Below are 21,972 nucleotides of genomic sequence, written 5' to 3' on the forward strand. Positions count from 1 at the left end.
ATTTACAAATGAACAAAGGGCTTGGAAAAACTGAAACATCCTGTAGAAGGAGAAGCATGATGCACAAAACAGAGGATAAATGCTTTGTCTCAGATCTTGTGGTGGTTAAAATCTGTCTCCCCTCTAAATTCTTAACACCTAAGACATTGAAAATTATCCATTATTTCAACCATATCACAGAGTTCACTGGTAAACTACCAGGTTCCAAAGGCAGTCCACTAACTTTCTCTTTCAAAATTCAATTTGACAGATTCCTTTTTTAAACTTTCATTTTAAGTTCAGGGGTACAAGTGCAGGTTTGTTACATAGGTGTCATGGGGGGTTGTTGTACAGATTATTTCATCACCCAGATATTATGCCTGGTACCCATTAGTTATTCTTCCTGATCTTCTTCCTCCTCCCACCCTCCACCCTCCAAAAGGCCCCAGTGTGTGTTGAGCTCCTACATGCGTCCATGTGTTCTCATCATTTAGCTTGCAGCACTTATAAGTGCATACATGTGGTATTTGGTTTTCTGCTCCTTAGTTTGCTAAGGAGAAAGACCATTCAACCCAGCAATGCCATTACTGGATATGTGTCCAAAAGAATATAAATCACTCTATTATAAATACACATGCATGCATATGTTCACTGCAGCACTATTCACAATAGCAAAGATGTGGAATCAACCTAAATACCCATCAATGATAGACTGGATAAAGAAAATTTGGTACATATATATGATGGAATACTCTGCAGCCATAAAAAAATAACAAGATCATGTCCTTTGCAGGGACATGGATGAAGCTGGAAGCCATTATCCTAAGCAAACCAACAACTTTCTTAAAACCATTATGTGTAAAGCATTTGTTAGAAGAATTAATCACTTCTGAGATTCAAGAGTACCAATATCATTAGTCCTCAGAGCAACTATTACCTACACAATACAGATATTCCTCTGCTAAGGTAGTTTAATAAATAAAAGATGTTAAATTTTCTTAAAGCAAATGGTTCTTTACAACTCATGATTAAGAGCATATTTGTAGGCCGGGAGCGGTGGCTCAAGCCTGTAATCCCAGCACTTTGGGAGGCCGAGACGGGCGGATCACGAAGTCAAGAGATTGAGACTATCCTGGCTAACACGGTGAAACCCTGTCTCTACTAAAAAATACAAAAAAAACTAGCCGGGCGAGGTGGCGGGCGCCTGTCGTTCCAGCTACTCGGGAGGCTGAGGCAGGAGAATGGCGTAAACTCGGGAGGCGGAGCTTGCAGTGAGCTGAGATCCGGCCACTGCACTCCAGCCTAGGTGATAGAGTGAGACTCCGTCTCAAAAAAAAAAAAAAAAAAAAAGCATATTTGTTCATATACTAAGTTTATAAAACAACCCCACTGCAAAATGCCATGGTTGGAAATAAAAATGCCGTGTTTGGAATATACAGCCACCTTGGCAACAAATTATGCATTTCTATAATATTTTTGGTGTTGGTGCATGTTTGATGTTTGGGTGGGTTTTTTGTCTCTTTTCTGCTGATTAAAATATTTATAATGATTTTCAGATGTTCGGTGACTAAGGCAAGATTGCGTGTCAATTGTTTAGCTCATTGGAGAGGGTAATAGTTTTATGATGACAGTTTCTGAATACAGTATAAATACAAATGCAAGTATTTCTTTCTTCCTCTCCTCCTTCTTTCCCCTTTTCCCCTCTCCTTCTGATTCTATAAAAAAGAAAAAAGTATCTTTGAAAATCAACTTAATGCTTTCTGTCTTTTAGACCATTTTAGTTTCCAAACTGGAGTGAAATTTCTAGTATGTTATTATTAGCTCCGTTTTTGCCAGAGGCCTGAAGAAATTATATCCCCAGGGTACATGTTCTGATGAGACTTTTCCCAGAAAAGCAAACTAAGAAGTATACTCATGTTCTGGGCTGTCAGAAGTAGCAATCTGCATTGATGCTTCTTACCAAGAAGGATCCAGTGAATTTTTGTCAATATATTTACAAAAACAGAAAATTGTGAAGTGGCTCTAGTATCAATCCCCAGGACCACCTCACCCTACCCCCACTCTATTTATCAGACACCAACTTCTACAATCCCAAGAAATTTAGGAAAACTAAGATATGTCTTTAGGATGCCCACTAGAAAAACAAGTCAAATATTTGAAATAGAAGCATGGAAAACACTTTCTTTTCCCCTCTTTCCATCACACAACTAAATGACTTTGCCTAGGATCCTAACTAATTGCTTGAATTCTCCACCATGAATAATCTGACCTATTAAATCAACATCACACATTCACAGTTCTACCCCCAAGGCCTTTACATCTCCTTACAAAGGGAGCTGTAAAACATGATGAAGAATCAAGGCTGTCAGTGAGATTCTAGCCTATCAAGGAACCAAGACATTAAGGGAGATAAAAATGCCTTCAGTGGATCTAATCAACCAAAAATGAGAATAGGAGGAATACTTAACAGGTGCATGGTACAGCTATTTAACTGAAGTTTCATCAGTGACGGTAACATATTTAAAGAAAGAGTATTTCAAAAAGACTGAATGGGCTTGTCAGCATAGAAAACTTGGATTCAGTTATTGGATTGGAAAGGAAAGTACTCTAAATAGTGTTTCAGATATTCTTCTCATAAGAAAAGGGCATATCAAAAGGGTATTCTGGTGAGAGTCAGTTTATTTCTGAATATCTATTAACTCTAGAAGCACTGACAAAGTTCCATTTCCGGGCCTGGGACCAAATCAATTTCACCAGGCTGATGCAAGCTGCAGGACATCTGAGTGGCTAATCAGTCAGTTTTCTTCTGTCAGATTTTCCTGTAACTGTGTACTGCCCAACTTTCACTCAAAAATTTTACCAGATTTTTAAGGAAAAGAGTATGGGCTATGTTCCACGAGATATACCATGGTGAACCCTATGCACCCAAGTCCATGAGGACCCTGAATGCCTACTGGAGAAAGGAGCATGAAAAAGAAATGGAAATACTCTTCTTGCCTATGCAGCAACCTTTCATAGCTCATGATCAACCTTTCTCAGTCAGCCATTTGAACACTGAAAAGACTACCATATAATTTATCATCCAAACCAAGATACTTCTGAATATAAGAGGATTTTTTTTATATGTATAGGCAATGGGCATAAAACAGAACTGTTCCAAGTAAACAGAGAAGTATTCTCTCACCTTAGTTGTATGGCCTTGGCCACTGAATAATTGTCACACACCCACTCAGACAAAAGATTAATGCTTTTTACTATCAAAATCCAAAAGCCAAAAGCTTTTGAAAAAGAGCAGTCTCAATTCATTATTCAATAAACAAAATAATGTTTCAAAGACAGAAAAACTTAGGATGACATTGGTATGTTCATCTTCCCAAAATAATTTGTTCAGCTCAAGGTTAGCAAGAAAAAGAAACTCCTACTGCTGCTGATAAAGCCATCTGTGCTTCGGAAGCGGCTGACAGGTGTCTCCAGAAGAAGCAATCAAAAGTCATTAACGATCAAAATCATGACAATTAAATACAAGGATCTATCAGGGTCTTATTATCCAAATTGCAATAAAAAGAATTCAGACACCCGCTCTCTGAAAGACAGAACAGTCACTACTTTCCAAGTCTATTGGCTGCACTCTGTTATCGGGGTTCCTAAACCCTAATTCCTGAGGGATCTGTAAGAAAAATTAATAAGCAAAAGGAACACAGATGATAGTTGAAAAAAAGCTAGAGCCCTCAAAATCTTTCAAATGCATATTCTTCCGCAGTGCAGATGTTCATCGAGACCACTTTTATAACTAAGGAAATATATTCTGGAAAGATTTGGCATTTTCTAAAGTTCAAAGTTGAAAGCACACATTCTATAAATAAATCTACAATGAAGTGCTAAAAGGTTTATTTCTGACTTCTTATTTCACAAACTAGGAACTAGGCATTAAAATATTGGGTCATAAAATGCTTAAAAAGTAGATTACTAGAAACTAATAGAACACATTATTATCTATTGAGCCAATGATGGGTCAAATGGCATTTTGAATTCTTGCGGAGAATATGAATATGACCTTCATGTATACCATTTACAGAAAGCAATTTTATTTACATTTTTAAATCCACATAAAGGTGAAAGATGATACTGCTGCAAAATGGAACATTTAATTTTTTGCCCCAAGGCATAACTAAGCTCTCCCAAGGTCAAATGTAGTACAAGACTGAAATGAAGCCAGACTCTCCTCCCTCATCTCTTACCAGAGGATTTCTGCTTTGGGCAAAAGTATCTTGGATCTACTTTTATTTTTCAGAGATAGGTAAATTCCTAGATCCAACATAGACTGAATAATTCTATACAATATTGTGAAGGAAGTTTTCTACTTTATCTTTAGATTACACATGCAGAATGCAGTGAAACACCTGTGCTAAATTAGTTGGATGTCTGAACCCTTTTGACTGTAAGGTATTAAACTAAGCAGATTTGAAGTTTCTTAGTTTGTATGATTGTGCAAATATTTTACTTCAAAAAGAGCCTAGATTTGCATCCCCTTTTAAATCCAGTAAGCTGTCAGCACGGCAGGACTCATTAGATTAAATGCCACAGGAAAGTTAGAGTTTATGCTCTGTATATATGGTTACCCCCTTAGAAGTGAACTCTGGTCTTCTCTCCCCACCTCCTGCTGCCAAGACATGGCAAATAATTCAAAAAACATGAGTGTGATTTGTTAGGCGAGATACAGATGTTATGCATCATTTTTAAATCTACTACAGATGACTGTGAGGGCTGTACTTGATGTCCCAGTCTCACTTCTTACCTTACCCTGAGGCCCAGGGATCATTTTTCATATTGGTCAGGTCAATAGATGCAGACTTCCTAAAACGCTTGTGTCCCACATGCCACCAGCAGAAGCTGCAGTCACAATCATCAGTATCAAGCTTGCATTTCTTAACTTTGTATCCCCATTTGATGGGAAGTCCCTAAAGAATAAAAACTGCATCTAATAAAACTACTTAACTACAGTAGTAACAACAGCAATTTTATTCACACCCCAGTTTCCCAAATAGGAATGACCCAAAAGAGGGAGAAAAAAAGAACTCTTAATTAAAATGGAAGGCAACATAGTTATTTCTTTTGAAATATTTTTATAATGAGACTCTCCAACACAAGCATAACATGGGGTAGTGATTAAAAGTCCTGGCTCAACAATAAGACTGCCTGAGATAGAATCTTGCCACCTTACACCAGACACACTCTCAATGCCTCAATTCTCTCATCTATAAAATGGGGTATTATCAACCATACCACTAGCATGAGCATACTAATATGTTAAGAGTAAAGATATTAATATGACCTAATATTAATAGTACATGTCATCTTATAGGATCATTAAAAGAAATAAATGGGGGAAAAAAACTCCATGTTAAAGTCCTGGCACAGTGCTTGACTCAGAATATAAACAGAGATATGGAACATTTTATCCTTTGTAGTAGTCTTTACACCTTCCCCATTTTAATGTCAAATATAAAACAAAACAGTGTTTTTGTGTAGGAACTCTTCTTAAATACCCACAGCAATGCCTTGGAAGGGGGCATATGGTAACCTATACAAGATATTCTTAGCAGCACATGAGAGGGCTACTGTGGCTCTCATTCCACCAAACTGTTTCTACAAGTGCTTCCGGGGAGTTAATGTGTCACACTCAGGTATTCAGCTAGAATGAACTTCAATAGGGAAAAGTCCCCTGCACTTTAAAACCCAGTAGGCTATTATGAGTTTTGATTACACTGTGTGCAAATTTTAAAAGAATCTCAAGTGTTAAAAGTAATCTAAAGCAAATACTACTCACAAATTAATATTTAAAATCATATCTTAATAAATGGCCATAGTGTTTGCCACCCGGAATTAAAACATCACAAGGATTCTCATCTCAATTAGGCAATCTATTTATTGAGCCTATTGATGATTTGTCTCTTCATTTCCATAAACATTGGCTAGTTGCTGTAGAAATGTTTTTCTTTTTTTTTTTTTTTTTTTTCTTTTTTGAGACTAAGTCTTGCTCTGTCTTCCAGACTTGAGTGCAGTGGCATAATCTCAGCTCACAGCAACCTCTGCCTCCCAGGTTCAAGCAATTCCCCTGCCTCAACCTCCCGAAGCTGGGACTACAGGTGTGTACCGTCATGCCCAGCTAGTTTTTTGTATTTTAATAGAGACAGGGTTTCACCATGTTGCCCAGGCTGGTCTCAAACTCCTGAGCTCAAGCAATCTGCCCGCCTCGGCCTCCCAAAGTGCTAGGATTGCAGGCGTGAGTCACCGCACCCAGCCAAAATGTCCATTTTCTTCTGGCTGTAATCACAAAGGTAACTACCCACACTAAATACATATGACTTTCTGGGCAACATTGAGCAACTGTATAGCTATCAACTAGCTGAAAGAAGTAAACAAAAAATAGGATGGCCCTAGGATAGAATCAACCCTGCTGTCTCATGTTCATAGGGACAGTGCTGGACGCACATGGGAACCTGGTCCGGAAACTCTTCTCTCTAAAATGTTAGCAAGACTTTTTTTCTTTGTTAGTTCATCATTGCATTGTACCAGTCACCTTTCTAAGCTCTTTACAATACATTAAGTCAGTGAATCCTCAGTAGTAACTCTACGGCGTATTATCAGCCCCATTTTTCAAGTAAGGAAATTGAGGATTTGAGAAGTTAAGTTTGCCCAAAGTCACAGAATTAAGGATATATTTTGCCATTACCTTCTCTTTTCTCCTAGCCAGGCTGTCACAATGCTGCTTCCCTTAAGAATTGTAGTGAGGGATCTGAGAGAGAGAAAGAGGTCCTGGTATGACTGAAGGGGCCTGTTTTCTCTCCCTTATAGCCACGTCCTCATTGGAGCCAAGTGAATTCAGTGTTGACACCTGGTTGGGTGCCATGATATTATCCACCTGGCTGGAAGTTTGATGATGGTCTTTGGGAAAATATCAGCCACCTGGAGGCACGTTGATTTGCCTTTAAAGCCTCTCACTCTTTTAACCACTTGTTCAAGGAACATCAAGGGTGGGGGGGGGAATCCATCACTCTGTGCAAATACATCTGGCCACATATTAATGTGAGTCACCCTAATTGTGAAGAATTTCAGTCAAGAATGCAAGGCAGGATTAAACGTCTCAGGTCAAAATCATTCACTTTTCATGCTTCCACACTTCAGAACATTTATTCAAGAGGTGCAGATCCAAAACTGGTAGCTCAGTTCATATGCCAGATCTGCATTTATTTGATAATAGCTAGATATTGTAGCTGCCTCTTCACTGCAGCTGTTCACAATTCTGTGTTGTTAAACCAAAAGAAATAAGGTTGAAAAGCTAACACCAGGCACTCATCATTCAATTATATATTTCTTGTGAAAGAGGCAAAAACTCTGCCATGTTCTGCAAAATCTCCACATCAATAGCAACTAAGTTCCACATCAAGACCAGAGAAATACTACACTGACCATGCATGAATAACTTCCTTTCATATGCAGTGGCTTGCATCTTTCTCTGCATTTAACTCTATAACACAGTAAATGATGGTGCCCTGGTGAAAGAAACTATTCACAAATAACTGGAAAAAAATATGTGAGTAAAGGTGTTTTTTATATCTTCAATTTCAGACATTAGTTAGACAGCTCTATTACTAACAGCACAGCTGCTCCAACAACAAATCACAACTCATCATTCTGCAAACAGATTTTAGAATTAAACTTAGGATTAATTATGGAATTTTCACTTAAAATTTCTCAAACATAAAATACAACAGGTCTCATATAGCCCAGCTCATGCTTTTAAGAGTTTTCCATCAAGTATTAGGCAGCATTAGCAGTGCATGTAGCCAGTTGATAAGTCAGGGCACAGTTTCTGATTTAGAGGAGATGTTAACAGGATAGTGCAGTGATCATTCTTATAAGAAAAAAAAGAATATTACTATTCTAGTTATCATTGGAATGAAATGGGGAGGGGAACAGCCTTTTAAAATGTCACCATGATTTTTAACCATATATAATTCTCAGTCCAAGAAGGCAAGAGAAAAAAAAAAAAGTTTCATCCCCCCCAATATAAATACACAGTAAGGAAAAAAGGAAATCATAGTGGAATGTATGGCATTTTTTAGAGATCCATAAACTATGTAACAGAATAAATGAGAAAATGTAGTTTTAATTTTTGTTCAGAGGAAGAACAAAATAAGGACCTCAAATTGTGCCTATGGAAAACAGGAAGAGATTTGTTTTTAACGATTTACCTTCAAAAAGTCTCATTTTTATTATGTTTGATGCTGAAATCAAAACCTCTTTTCATTTACTTATTCAAAAATACATATAGAGTATCAATAATATGTAACTAATATATTGTTATAACTAATATATTGTTGATTATTTTAAGCCAAATAATAAAGCAATGTTAAAGGGGCTTTTTTCTTTCTTAGCCGTGACTTCTTTGTGACCCATAGATTTCTTTGTATCTAGTAAGTTAAGAAAATGCTTCATTCCTAAAATTTTGATTATGTGCTTAGATGTTACCTTGGACTCCTACAATCAGTTTCAAAGCAGGTCAAGTACATAAAAGAAGGGACAATTCATGATTAGCATATCAGTGTTCATATCACTGCACTAAGACAGACAATAAATTTCCATTACATTGTCAAACTCACTCAAAACAATCAAATATTTCACTGAATCATTTACAACTATCGATTGCACACCAAACCTAACTTTATATTCTTCCTATTTTAAATAGATGCAATATTTTACAAGGGCTTCACAAGTAAGAGATTGTGAATGTAAAGCAGTCCATTAATTTTATATAAGCTGTTTTATATACCTATGGGCCTCTCATAACATCCAGTTACAAGGTTACAAGGAGAAGAATCATTTTCTAAAATTCAGTTGAAGAGGTTGGATTGTGCATGACTAAAATTTCAGCTATCATGCCATTGTAGTTCCTCCTTACCAAAATTGCTTTCATTCTGTAGCTGAAAACACTGGCATGAACAAGGCAACAGTGCAATGTCAGGTACCAGATTCCTATCAAGGAAATGGTACTTTCAAACCCATGTTGGAACAACTTGTATGAAAACAAAAGAATTCTCCACAATTATTTTCCACGGAATCCTCTAAAGAGGTAGATAAATAGAAACATATATAACCTTGCTCTGCTTTGTGTATATGTGTATATGTAATCTGTAAATGAAAAAGGCTCCTTAAAACCAGGAAATTTTCTCTAAATCTTTGTCATAATTTTTGTTGCAATAACCTCTTAGAGAAGAAAGTCAGTGCCTCTTTCTTTTAGTCTGTGGTTTTCAATTATATTAAAATTCCTGCCAATTTGTACCTTTATCTTAGCTCTAGAAAGCCCTGTTACACTATGTGTAAATTTATGCATTGTGGTGGGTTAGAGGCAGGGAGGCAGAAAAATGTAGGGCCCTGCAGCTATTTCCAGTCACCTCTTTCTGCTCAGCATCCTGCGTCATACTACACTTTACCATAGTGTACATTTCCAGTGAGTGGTTAGCCTGGCCTTTTGTTCCTCTAAGTTAGTACAAGCTAATAAATGTCTTTTTCACTTTATTGGGATCTCTCTTTAAAGAGGCTTGACTGTGGGGTCTGGTCTCGAAGAGATAGTCCTTTAGACTTGAGAGAAGTAAATTAAGAGGACAATTCTGTTAATACCAAAGTAGGCTTATTACTTCAATATAAGCACTTCCTTAATTTTCCTTTCTCAGCATGCAATATAAACATAAATAAAAGGACTCTCCACTGGATGTATGTTACATATATCTCACAGAGTTTAATTACAAAGCCTCTAAAAATGAAGAGGGTGGGAGGAAACGATGCCAATAGATCATACAGTCCTAGTATTGCGTTGGCTAGCTGTCTCTGACCACAAGGAAACAAAGACACTCAGGTAATCGCAATGTACCATAAAAAGGTTGGGCTCTGAAGAAAAGAAAATCCAAGAGAAGAGGGCAGATATTACTACTTTAATGCCTGGAAGGCTGTAATTTTTTATTTTGTTCTCATTAATGTTATTATAAATATGATCATTTTACTGCATTGAAGGAGGAGTTAGGTTATTTTAAAACTGCTACATCCTATCTTCTTTGCAGCGATTGATTCACTGTAATAAGGGAAGGGCGAGCTAGATGAAGACGATGAAGAAGACGCACTCACAAATGCACACCACACACACACACGCACCTCAGTTAACCCTAAGTACTATGGCATTGCAGGGAACTGTAAAGACACCTGTACAGGAATACAGGTTTCATCCCAGCAGCTGTCCGCCGGGGACATCAGGCAACTTCTGAGTGTGAAAAAGACTATGCCAGGGAGGGTGGACTGCGGAAGAAAGGATAAATGGGAATAGGCTTGTAATACAGCAGGCAAGACCTTGGACAGTTCAGTGACCTCGGTGGGTGGAGGTGGGGACTATATCCAGTCCTAGAAAACTAAGGCGGGCTGGCCCTTAAGCTAAAGGCCAGAATCTCTCCAGGGCCTCGTATAATACCTCCAAGGCGTTGCGCCTAAACCTTCTCTTCCTCTCCTATTCAATTTTCGACCGCTCTTTTCACCTTCTGATTCGTTTCCTTCTCGAGGGCTTGCCTTTCTCCGAGCTAACTTATCCTATGGGTTTATGAAGCACTACATGCCAGATCTCTGCTCCTTTAATACAGCGAGAATTTGCAGAATCGGGTGACGAGAAAAGGATTGACTCCTACGCTAAGGCAAGAGAAACGGACAGAACTTCCCAGCCAACCGTCGCCTTTGACACAGACAACCCCTAGCGCCAACGCTCGGTACTATCCCACCTTATTTCTGGATCAAATCAAGGGTGTGACCGTTGCGGTGGAGGAACTGGGCGCGCTTTAAGTGACCGCAGTGTCTGCTCTAGGGCGCGCAGACAGCCCCCAGGGGAGTGTGCAACAGCGGCCAGGGCAAAGGGCGAGGGAGGTAGGGCAACGTTGTGTGAGAATGAGTGTTTGGAGAGGTTGTTTGTCGTTGTTTGTTTGTTGTTGCGGTTTGGTAAGTAAAGAGAAACTCCCCGCCCCCTGGCCCCATCCCGGGTCTAATGATGATAGATTTCATGCTGCATCAGGCCCCACACTGGAGAGCCTAACCACAGAAAATAATGAGGCTGCATCCCCCATTCGTCTGCGTTAAAGGCGAGCCAAGCACTTTCGATAGCAAATATATCGATTTCCCTGCCTGGGCCGTGGTTTGTCCTGCTCCCCGTGAATAATTACTGCGCCTTTAGAAATTCATAATAATTAGGACTCTCCCCACCCCATCCCTCACCCCTGCGTGCCACTAAAGGCGCCTTAGCCTGGAAGGCGCCTGGGTGATTCCAACCGTGTTCCTCGCCGGAGGAAGAGGGGCAGGAATCGCTTCTCCCCATAGGGTTTTACTCTTGCGAGAAAGTTGGTTGCCTCAGTTTCCTTGTCTGTCATTTGAGACTTTTACGTTACTAAAGACACTTCTAGCTCTACTTTACAGGCTTCACGTTTCTGTTTCGGAGGAGGGGTAGATTTAAAGAACTGTGAGAGAATGGGAGGCGGGGTAAGGGGAGAAGTTGGGGGAAAGAAGGATTCGCATAAGCTCTGTGGTGATCACGTGACGCTGCAACCACGGGGTGGGGGAATGGAGAGGGGTGCAAGCCAGAGTTTCTGACCGCAGGGCACGGTGGGGACCCAGCGACTGGAGCTAGCTGCCGCCCGAATAACTGGAAAGGGTAGGCGCGTCCTCACAGTTGCGACTGGGCCTTGAGGAGGTATCTGCGGAAACTGAGAGTGCTAACTCGACTTTAAGGGCCCAGCCCGAGCTGCAGCGGGGGAGGGAGGTCCTACTGAGGGCACCAGGCGGGGCGGAGCCTGTGGCGCTGGCCGTGGTGCTGAAGAATCGCTCTCCGGGCCCTGGCGTGCCCCAAGCCCTCATGCGCGCGATCAAATCTTATAGCCTGCAGCCTCTCTCCCGAGAACTACCGCTGTCCCAGAAGCACCGAAGCTTGGTGGCGTCGACGAAAAGTTCCCCAGAAACAGCGCTTTGGTGTGGGAACTTGGGGTCCGGACGCGAGAGGGTTGCACCTGCGTTTCCATAAACCTGTCGGGATCGCTCGAGGTCACCTGCGACTGAAAGCAGACAATAAAGCGCGCAGCTGTGGCGGCGGCCACTCCAGCTGGGAAACCCCGGGGCCGGAACACTGTGGCTTTGGTCAGCGGACTGAGTTTCCGAAGGGAGGGTATGACGCCTACGTCGAAAAAAGTTTCTTGTTTCTTGTAGAAGACGAAGGAAAATGGCCTTTTAAAGTCTATGTGTGAGGACGGGGTCTAAGATATAGGGTGGGATATGTGAGCTGGACGCCCTTCTCCCTCCGGTGTGGCGAGGACCCGCGGCCTCCCCCTGCGCCCTTAGCCGCGGCGGCTAGGATCCTTCGCGTCAGAATCCATTAGGGCGGCGGGGGTGATGGCGAGGCGCGACCAGAGGCAGGTTCAGTGGGGACGCGCAGAGCCCCCGCAAGCCAGTTTCTAAGGAAACACTCGGTTTTTCTAAGCAGCAATTTGTCTTATTCTGGGAGAAAGAAACAGTACAAGAAAAGCCTCCCGGTTCTCCATTCTCATGTAGATGAGGCGATGCGCTCTGGCTGCGGCCTGTGTCTCCCCCTCCCCATCGTATTTCCGGCTTGAAAGAGTAAAATGCCCTCATTAATTTATAGAAAGAAGGAGCTAGGAAAGCTTTTCGCAAGCCGTGGCCCGAGAGGCGCTACTGTCCTGCTGCTCCGGGGACCCCACCGCTTGCGCTGTCCCAACGCCCTGGCTCCCGACGCCATCTCGCTCTCCACCACCCCGAGCCCCAGACTAGACGCCTAAGGAACTTTCGACAACAGAGGGCACCGGAGCAAGATAATCCGCTCCCCGCCCACCCCCATGGACCCCCTGCTGGCTCCCACCTCCGCAGTCAATAAAATATACTAGGGAAAGCTGTTTACAGAGGAGGTAATTAGGTTTTCATCCTGTAGCAGAAACGTAGCGCGCTCATCGGAAGTTTAAACAACAGCCACCAACCCGCGAGGGCAGACGGCAAACTTGGAAAATGCGCAAACGCGCTATTGGGCCCGCGGAGGGGTTTGAAGAAGCCGCCAATATATATCATCTCAATAAAAAGCCGCTCTTGGAAAGCTTGCATAGTAATTGAGACGGGCGCTCTTTTCTGATCTGTGTTGGCATTTCCTCATCTCGAGCTGACAGAGCCAACTCAGGAAATTGCTGGTAATATTCATCTGGGGAGCACTTTCATTAAACGTAATTCATTCGACTTTCACAATAAATTGAGTGACATCCTTACAGCGGAACCTTTTTATCCTTGATTAAGTGCTTGCCAAGCTTTGGTTTCCCACTTTATTGTCACATTCCTTCAAGCAGAGTCGTCAACATGCCAATCTGAGGCAGAAAAATGCGCGCGCTGTGTTTACCAAGCTCCGGGAGGGGGTTAGTGCTGACATCCAGAAAAAGAGCTGGTCGGGAACTTGACTAGTGGATAAATCAAGACTGAAACTTCCTGCACACACGCGACGGGACCAGGCAAATAGTGGCTAAGAGAATGCAGAGGGAGGCGAGAGTGCAGACTCGCTTTGAGACTCAGCTGCACCATGAAGCTGCTGACCCGACTGCTCTTGGCTGGCAGGCTCGTCTGCCTTTCCTTAATTAAACCGGCGGGGACTGTTAAGGTCTTAAAATGAGATCTGAAGCCCCTAACGGACATGGTTGCCCAAAAGGAGCTTTCCTGAATCGAATCAAAGCTAGACACTTTTTATTTTTAAAAAAATCAGAAAGAATCCACACTTCCTAACTTCCCACTTGAGAGGAGGCAAACTTTCAGAGCTTCCATCACTTGCTTTATAGGAGTGCAAGAAGAGTGTTATTCCTCATTCCGGAAATTCTCTTTTGACTGGCAGCGGAATTCTTTGAGTGCTCTTCAGATCCAGGAACTCTAGGCGAAGCTAACAAGCACCTTGGTATTCCAGGACTGGGCGGATGGGGAAGGCATCTCTGCCAATGCCTGACTCCTTCTTCCCCACCGCCCCCCTATTTAACTCCCCACCCCCTATAAAATCAAAGAAGCTCAGAACAGAAAATTTCTTATTTGAAAAAGCAATATCCAAATGCTTTCATCACTCAAATGCCCTTTTGAAAATATTGTCGACGACGGTTATTACCCGGACAATGCTGTCAATTTCTGTAGTCTGCAGAAAATCTTCCCTCAGATAGAAAAGCAGGACATTGGGCACCTATCTCAAAAAAAAAAACAACCAATTTCCCAGCCACCCTATATATTTTTCACCCAGACAACACTTTCATTAAGGAAGAAATAGCCATCAACAATTCAAAGCCAAATAGAAATCAACTTCGCACAGAGGAGCCACGAATTTAATGGCTTTCGGAAAAAATACCGCTGAGAAAGTTGGAGCAATTCTGGTTCTCTCCTAACGCTACAGTCAGCTTCCCTAAAGCTATCACTAGAAGGCCTCAGACCAAGATAATCCTTCTGGAAATGGGGCAGAAATGTGGCCCACCCAAGTTCTTCCCACACACTTGGGCGAGCTGCTTTCTTGGTCAATGGAAAGTTGAACATTTCAGGGAAATGCCTAGAATAGTAGCAATTGCTGTGTCCCACAGAGCTCAGGAATACATCTTAAAACTGATGAGTTCTACGACTGTGATGCTGGGGTAGAGGGCCTTCCAAAAATCTAGTCTGAAGCCTGTATCTATCTAGAAGGCTGGTCTGTAGTAGAAGAGTCAGGAAATGCAGTAGAATGAGAAACTTTTAGTACTGGCTCCAAGAACTAGCCTTAGTAGGGAACACTTAATAATCACTGTCAGGAAATTTATTTTATTTTGTTTATTTTCAGCAATAAGCTCAAACTGATTAAAATTTTCAGTGAGCAGCTGGCTTAATTTTTAAAGGATGAGAAGTACACATACCTCGTCCAAAGAAAAGACATTGCTGTTCTCTCTCCCTCTGCTTTTCCCCCAGCTCCAATATACCTAACAGCCATCTTCATAATGAGAGGAATTCACCCAAATGATCTGGCTTTTAACAGTGTAGAGGTAGTGGTCCCATGGATACATTAATTACTCTCGAAACTCTATTAAACAATTGGTGTAGAATTCACATTTTAAGAATATCCTAAATTTGAGAGAATAGATGGCTCAAAATGTTGTGGCACAAGTTTAGAAAGGATTTTTAATTCCTGTCTATTTTGATTTAAAAAGCAACTTGATTATTAGCAATTTAATTCCCAGCAGAAAAAGTGGGGCCTCTTCTCATTAGAATAGAGCTGTGGATGTGTGACTAGTCACAGTAACATTATACAACGCCTTGTCAGATTCCTTGGACTCAATTTCTGAGTAACTTTTTCATTAGCACGCTCAGAAGGTGCTCATTAGGCTCACCTCTCTAACTGAGAATTACCACAGGTGAGCCCCCAAACAGAATGCCACACCCTGTAGGAGATGCTCTCCTAGTGTCCTGGCCTATCCTTCTACTTGATCCAATGAGGTTGACTCAAGTTAGAACCCCCATTCTTCACAGCAAGAAATCATATTTTTCTAGTTTATTCAGTATATGCTTCGATAAAGTTAAAATGCTATCATCCTGCCATACCATTGTATCATACTGAAAATATCCTGGAATTGGTCCAGGACTAATAAGAGAATAAAGATTGCAAAACTTTTTAAATTATTTTTAGCAAGCATTGTTAAACATAGGCTTCTCTCCTATTGAATTCAGGCTTTAAAATCTACAATATATAACATTCAATAGTCTGAAATTTTCTTTACCTTTATGTTTAAAAGTTAGTTTCCCACCCCCATGCATTTACAACTGGAGGTTGTCCTGTGGTGGATTTTGAGTATTCTAGCTAACATGCTTCAGAAGGTAACTCTGTGGGCACATATCTAATTAGCTTCCCATTAAAATAATAAAATAAGCTTCTATTTTGAACTAGGACAGAATTGTCTCTCAAAAAACACAAAAATCCTCAACCTAAAGCATTCAAAGAATCCTGGGCCCAGAAATATACTTTGAAAACATTCACCCAAATACAGGTAGGAAACTGTGGTTTGGTGTGGAGTATTGACCTATTGCAGAGTTTTCATAAGAAATTATTCTCAAATTTGGGAGTATTTAAGGTATTCTCTTTAAACAGAAGCCTAAATATTTCTGTAGGAGATAACTAGACAAGTCTTGCTTCCTGGATTCAATGTAGTGATTACTCCCTGGGAAACATAACTAGGATACCATGGGCTTAAAGGGCAAGGTGCACTGAGATATCAGTCAAGAGTCAAGGCATAAATAGAGTGACACAGGCACTTAACTAGTGGTATCAGCTCACAAAGACAAAAATTATCCATGAAATTTTTCCCTGGCTTATGTCAATTCAAGAGAAAATTAAAATAATGGTTTTGCCACTCTTGCCTTCTTTGAATGTAACTTAAAGCAGCTCCTGACAATCTGTATGCATCTAATGTAGGTTCCTATAAAGGGATAAGATCTTCCAATGTGCAGCTACAAACAAATGATCAATCCAGTTAACTATATCTGGTATTTAATGAAATAGATGAAGAAAGAAGCCTTGATCACTTCTTGATCGGTTCATTGCCCTAGAGTTTTAATCAAGGCTCTCTACTTTATTTGTCTAAAACCATCCTGAAATGACTGTCCAATTCACCCTTTTAAATTCATTTCCATGGTAGAAGTCATCTTTTTGCTCCTCCAGGAAAACAGCTCAGAATTCTGCTGGCAAATATCCATGGGATTACAATCCCTGGAAATACTGCTTTGGGTCACAGCCATCAGCCTTAGTTTCTGTGGTGCATGTGGTTTCTAATCCCCGACACAAAACTACTTTAGATTGGAGAAAAAAGAATGGACTTCTAAATCGCCTTTTCTATTTTATTGTTCACATTTCGTATTGTTTTGAGTGAAATTGGAAAAATTGTCTCCTTTCTCTGTATTGCCAAAAGGCATTCAGGTAATGAAGTCTGTAACTAAACGGTAATTGAATCAGCATAATTTGCACACTGAATGGTTTTCAAATGCTCCCAGTTTACAATTAAAGGAGAATTAATGCGCTTGTTGTTGAGAACGCATCGCATTAGAATAAATCCAGCACTGTTGTTGTAATGAGTGGAAAACGGTTTAACTGCCAACAAACACATTTAAAATTTAACACAACGTATTGATTTCACTTCTGCTTTTGATAGATTATTTTCCAGACTATCGAAATACTTGCTCCAAGCAATAAACTGCACCAAGCCCTTGCCCTGTGTGTGAGCACAGCCCAAGGACGTAAGAACAGTCCTCAGGTTCAGGTCATGCATAAAGGTATGCAGAGGAAAGGGGCAGGCGGGTTACGTTGGTCAAGGGAATCGTTAATATTCCCCGTCACGCCCCCCCGCCGTCGCTTTCACTTTGCTTTCCCTCCCCGCATCTCTCAATAAAATATTTCTATATTTCCTTTGGCCAAACTTTCTGCCCTCCATCCATGGTCTCTCAATGTCAGTGGGCTTATTGGACACAGGTGGGGGTGAAAATGATTGAAGATGGGAAATGGGAAGGACACTTTTTGCATTCCGTCTGCGTTCCAGCGGGGAAAGGCACAGACTTCGGCGACAGAGTCAGAAAGGCTGTTCTTTTGGATTGGCTGCCCTGGCTTTCACCTGTTTACCCCAAGGTGTCCTGTGGGCGAGGACGCTGATGCGCAGCGCCCTCTGGCGTCCGCGGCTGCTACGGTCAGGCGATAAAGGTGCAAAGACAGGCAACATTGAGGGTGCTTGGATTGAAGCTGAAATCGGTTAAATACACATTCACACACACACATATATATACGTACTCACTCACATACACAGAACTCACACAACTCGCAGCTTTGCAGTCACATGCACCAAGGAAATGGCCGAGAAACGCTTTCAGTTGTAGGAATGGCAATTCTTCCAGGCTTGTGGGTTCTATCTAAGGCTCTTGGGATTGAGGGGCACCAATACCACTTCCAATCAGAGGTGTAGCCCCATCAGAGAGTTCGGGCTGCTTTAGCGCACCTCACCCCTAGACAGAACACAGCGATCCCTCGGTGCACTCCCGCAGCCCAGGATGGGCTATGGGGGTCGGGACACTGAACACAACTTCACCAGCAGGGCACAAGTGTCCCTTACCCCCATTCCCCCATTCCCACCGCAGAAGCCAGACCTGAAATATCGCATTTTTCTTGCCTCAACACAGCACAAACAGCTCTCAATTCACCACAACAAAGCGCTTCAACCAGGAACCGAGTTCCAGCAGTGTACAAAGTCCAGCCCCCAGAAAACTCTACTACTGAAGGACACAGACCGCGGCTTTGTTTAGGATTCTCTCCCTGGCGACAAGGCCTACCATTCCCTAATAACGGACTAGTCACTGGAAATGGGATTTAGTTATTTGATGAAAAGGGGAGGTCGAGACGAGAGGAAGGTAGACATGTTTGCTGGAGTATCTCTGAACTAACTCCGATTGCTTGCAGTACTCCTGATAGTTTAACTTATCCTGTCGGGACATTTACAAGTCAAAGAAAGTTAACTACGCTTCTCTGTGTATCTCATCTCCAAATCGGGGAAGTGGGCGGGTAGATTCACTTTTAAACTCACAAACCTGGGCAGATTTGTGCTTTCCACCCCCCAGCTACACCCTTCTTTTAAACTTCCCTTCGTTTAAACTCCGTGCATGAGCTACTGAGAGTTCTTGCCTTCCACTTCTTCTCGTTGCCCTCTACCACATAAAGCGCCCCATCTCACTACCTCCTTGGGTTTAGGGTGTCTTGGGCTCCCTAGCCGCTTTTCAGAATCACGCGCAGGAGACTGGGGGACTGGAGCAGAAAATGGGGATGGGAACCCCGGAAAATTCGCAGGAATCCGGAGACCAGCTTGCCAAAGTTGCTCCAACACAGCTGCTAGGAAGCTGCTCTCGCTGAACTGGCGGTGTAACCCTTCCCCCGCGTGCCTCCAGTTTCTTTGCCTCCCGGCCGGGGTGGGAATACAAAAGCCCCGAACCCGCCAAGACTTACCAAGTAGACGGTGGGCTGCAGGAGGAGAAGCACGTACCAGCACGCAGCCTGCATTCTCCCGCGTCTCAAACTTCCTTGGCGGTGCCTTCTCTGAGTCTTTGTTCCTTCAAAAACATAGATCCACCTGACATCCACTTTACAGAGCAAGGAGCGCTCTCAGCAGCCTAGATACAAATGGAATTAGACATCCCATGACCACGCGGGCAAGGTTAGGCTTGACGATCAAGCGGGGAAAGGGGGTCTTGGTGGGGAGTGGGGGACCAAAAAAAAAGCAGGAGGGAGGGTACGAAAAATTGAAAAGCGAGTAAATCCAGAGCCTGAGACGAGCAAGCGCGCGGTCCGCAGCCAGGCAGGCGGGAGGGCGGACGAGAGGGAGGGTGAGGGGCTCCTTGCGCCCTGCGCTTCTCGGGTGCGAGTTCCCAGGCGGCGGAGCACACTGAGCCGCGGCAGGCTGGTTCGGAGCCCAGCCTTCTCTGGCAGCGAGACCTGCCCTAGTGTTTGGTGGCCGGGCGGCTTGGACTAAAGGCGGCGGCTGGTTCTTCGCCAGCCCTGGCAGTGCTCACACACGTACACACCAGCAGAGAGAGATAGAGGGAAAAGATAAAGAGAGAGAGAGAGATTGAGCGAGGGGGGCGCGGGTGAAAGGAAAGGGTAGGTAGAACTGACCAGGATTAGGTACTGGGTATCTCAACACATTCGGTGAAGTGGGGGTGGGGAAAGAGAATGCAATTTGCATACAGGAAAGCAGGGCTCAGTTTACCCATTCGAGCCCCTGGCACACACAGAGATACACAAGAACGCTCACAGTCACGTCTCTAGTACTACTTTTTTCGAGCCAAGAGGCACAGCCGGTCGCTAACTTCTAGAGAGGAAGCCTCCTCCAAGCTGTGAGGGTCACCTGCCAGGCTTGTTCTCTTTCCCAACCAGCGCCCCTCCCTGCCGTCCCTTCCTGGTGCCCACCACCCCGCTCCAAGGTGTCCCCTCCGGGAACAGTGGAGGCGAAGGGTACGTACCGCACAGGACTTGGGGTGAATCCGGCGAGAAGGGACAGCTCCGGGCAGGCTCCATGGAGGAGCTACTCGGGCCTGGCGTCTCCAGCGCCCCGGACGTGCCCTCCCAGGCGCTCCGTCTCCATGCTCGAGCGCAGAGGGGTCCAGCTGCCTCGTCCAGCTTTGGCGGAGTCGCCGTCCCAGTGCCCGGGTCGCGCTCAGGATTGGTTCGCGGGAGCCAAGGCTTGGCACACAGTTGGATTCAAGGTGCAGGAAACTTAAGAGGCAAGAGAGGGAGGGAGCAGTAGAGGAGGAAAGAGAGGAAGACAGAAAGGGAGGGAGAGCAAGAGGGAGGGAGAGAGGGGAATGCGCTGGACTGCTGCACCGGACGGACTGGGACCGCCAGCGCTGGCACCGGGACGAGCAGTCCAGGACTTTCGGCTTCCCACAGCTGCCTGAGGATGGTGGAAATGACTTAAGGGGAGGAGACTGGGCAAGTCCTCTGGACTTGAAGTTGAGAGATAAGACTCTGGCCTTTCGGAAGAAAAGAGAACCACACGGCAGACGAGAGCAGTCCGAGTTTCTGAGGGAGGGGTAGGGTGGCGAGAATCTGGAGCCTGCGGCACACGGAACAGCTGTGCCTCTACTCGCGACGCTGGGAAGCCCAGGAGCCTGTCCCCAGTGGAGTATCGGGCGCTGTCCCTGGTGCTGCCCGGCCACTCGGGGACGCTCTGGAGCGCGTTGGGTTTCTGGCCGCCGCGGTGGTGGTGGTTTCTCCGCAGAGCCGCGGCTTGGCACGCCTACCTTCCTGACACGGACAATTACTTTGGCACGTGGGTGAATGATTCCTCAAAGACTAATTAGTACCCCATGTAAACAGATCCCGCTCTCAGGCTCTCGCGGGCTGGGCCTACAGGGAGAAGTGGCTCCCGCAGTGTCTTCGGTGGCCGCAGCGCCCCCTTCCTGGGGGGGCGTAGGGAAGATCGCAAAGCCCAGGGGAGTAGCGGGAAGAGCAGCAGGGAGTAGCGTAGGGCGGGTAAGGGCGCGGGAGGGTGCAGGGCTCCCCTGCCGGCCTCGAGGGCCTACGCCAGGAGCCTCCGACCTGTGGCTGCCGGGCCGGAGGCGGGGGAGCAGCGGACTGCCAGCCATTCAGCTCCAGACAGCCGAGAGGACTGGGCGACCTTGGGCTCTCGACTCCTCGCCGCCGGCTGGGCTGAGCGTGAAGAGGGAGGAGGAGAACAGGGGATGCTTCGAGCCGTCACCACCTCCCTTACTACTGACACCTCCCACCAGCGTCTCCCAGACCCGGCCTCTGTGCTCCGACTCTGGCTGTCTCTGTCTTTCTCAGTCTCTCCCTTATTGTCCCTATTTCTCAGTATCTTTCTCAATCCCTCTATCTGTCTCCTTCTGTCATTCTTGTGGTTCGTGTCTCTGTCCCTCAGCATCTTTCTGCCTTTTTCTGCCTTTCTGTGTGTCTCACTCAGGATTTCTGACTCTATCTCTGTGCCTCTACCCTGTCCCTGCCATTCCCCCTCAGACCGCATGTGTGTGCGTGTGTGTGTGTTTTCTCCACCCTTCCAGTGCACAACCAACAGAGCCGTTTCACCAGTCTCAGGAGAAAGCCAGGACCAGCTTCTTCTGGTGTTGGTGGGGTTGCCAGTGCTCCTAGAGCTTGCCCAAATTCAGGGCACAAATCGGAGCCCGGAAGAGGGTATCTCTTCCCCAACCTTGCCCATTGCATCTCCAAGCCTGTCCTTCACCAGAGCCTGTCCCGGGGTGATGCACATATCCATATTAATCTGTAGGAATTGTATGGAAATTTATCTCAGGAACTTGAGTTAGTGGCATCAAAATCGAAATGTGATATTTAATGAGTCTGGAGTGTCATTTCCTCAAGTGTGC

General features: G+C 44.1%; 1 protein-coding gene across 2 annotated transcripts in view; it reads right to left on the reverse strand.

The window, feature by feature from the left end:
- NXPH1 (neurexophilin 1) overlaps positions 1–21,244 on the reverse strand; it is a 326,507-nt gene extending 305,263 nt beyond the window's left edge. The window contains exons 1-2 of one of the 2 annotated variants that reach the window (XM_023224872.3): positions 20,095–21,244; positions 19,082–19,245 (exon numbers count right to left, since the gene is read on the reverse strand). In XM_023224872.3, coding sequence (XP_023080640.1) covers positions 19,082–19,135 — 54 coding nt within the window. In that variant the 5' untranslated portion in view covers positions 19,136–19,245; positions 20,095–21,244. Of the gene's footprint in view, positions 1–19,081; positions 19,246–19,747; positions 19,788–20,094 lie in introns of those variants that run through there. The other variant, XM_023224873.1, reaches the window with a different exon arrangement.
- Positions 21,245–21,972: the final 728 nt, after the last annotated feature.

The sequence above is a fragment of the Piliocolobus tephrosceles genome, chromosome 8 (assembly GCF_002776525.5).
Source record: "Piliocolobus tephrosceles isolate RC106 chromosome 8, ASM277652v3, whole genome shotgun sequence".
NCBI lineage: Eukaryota > Metazoa > Chordata > Mammalia > Primates > Cercopithecidae > Piliocolobus > Piliocolobus tephrosceles.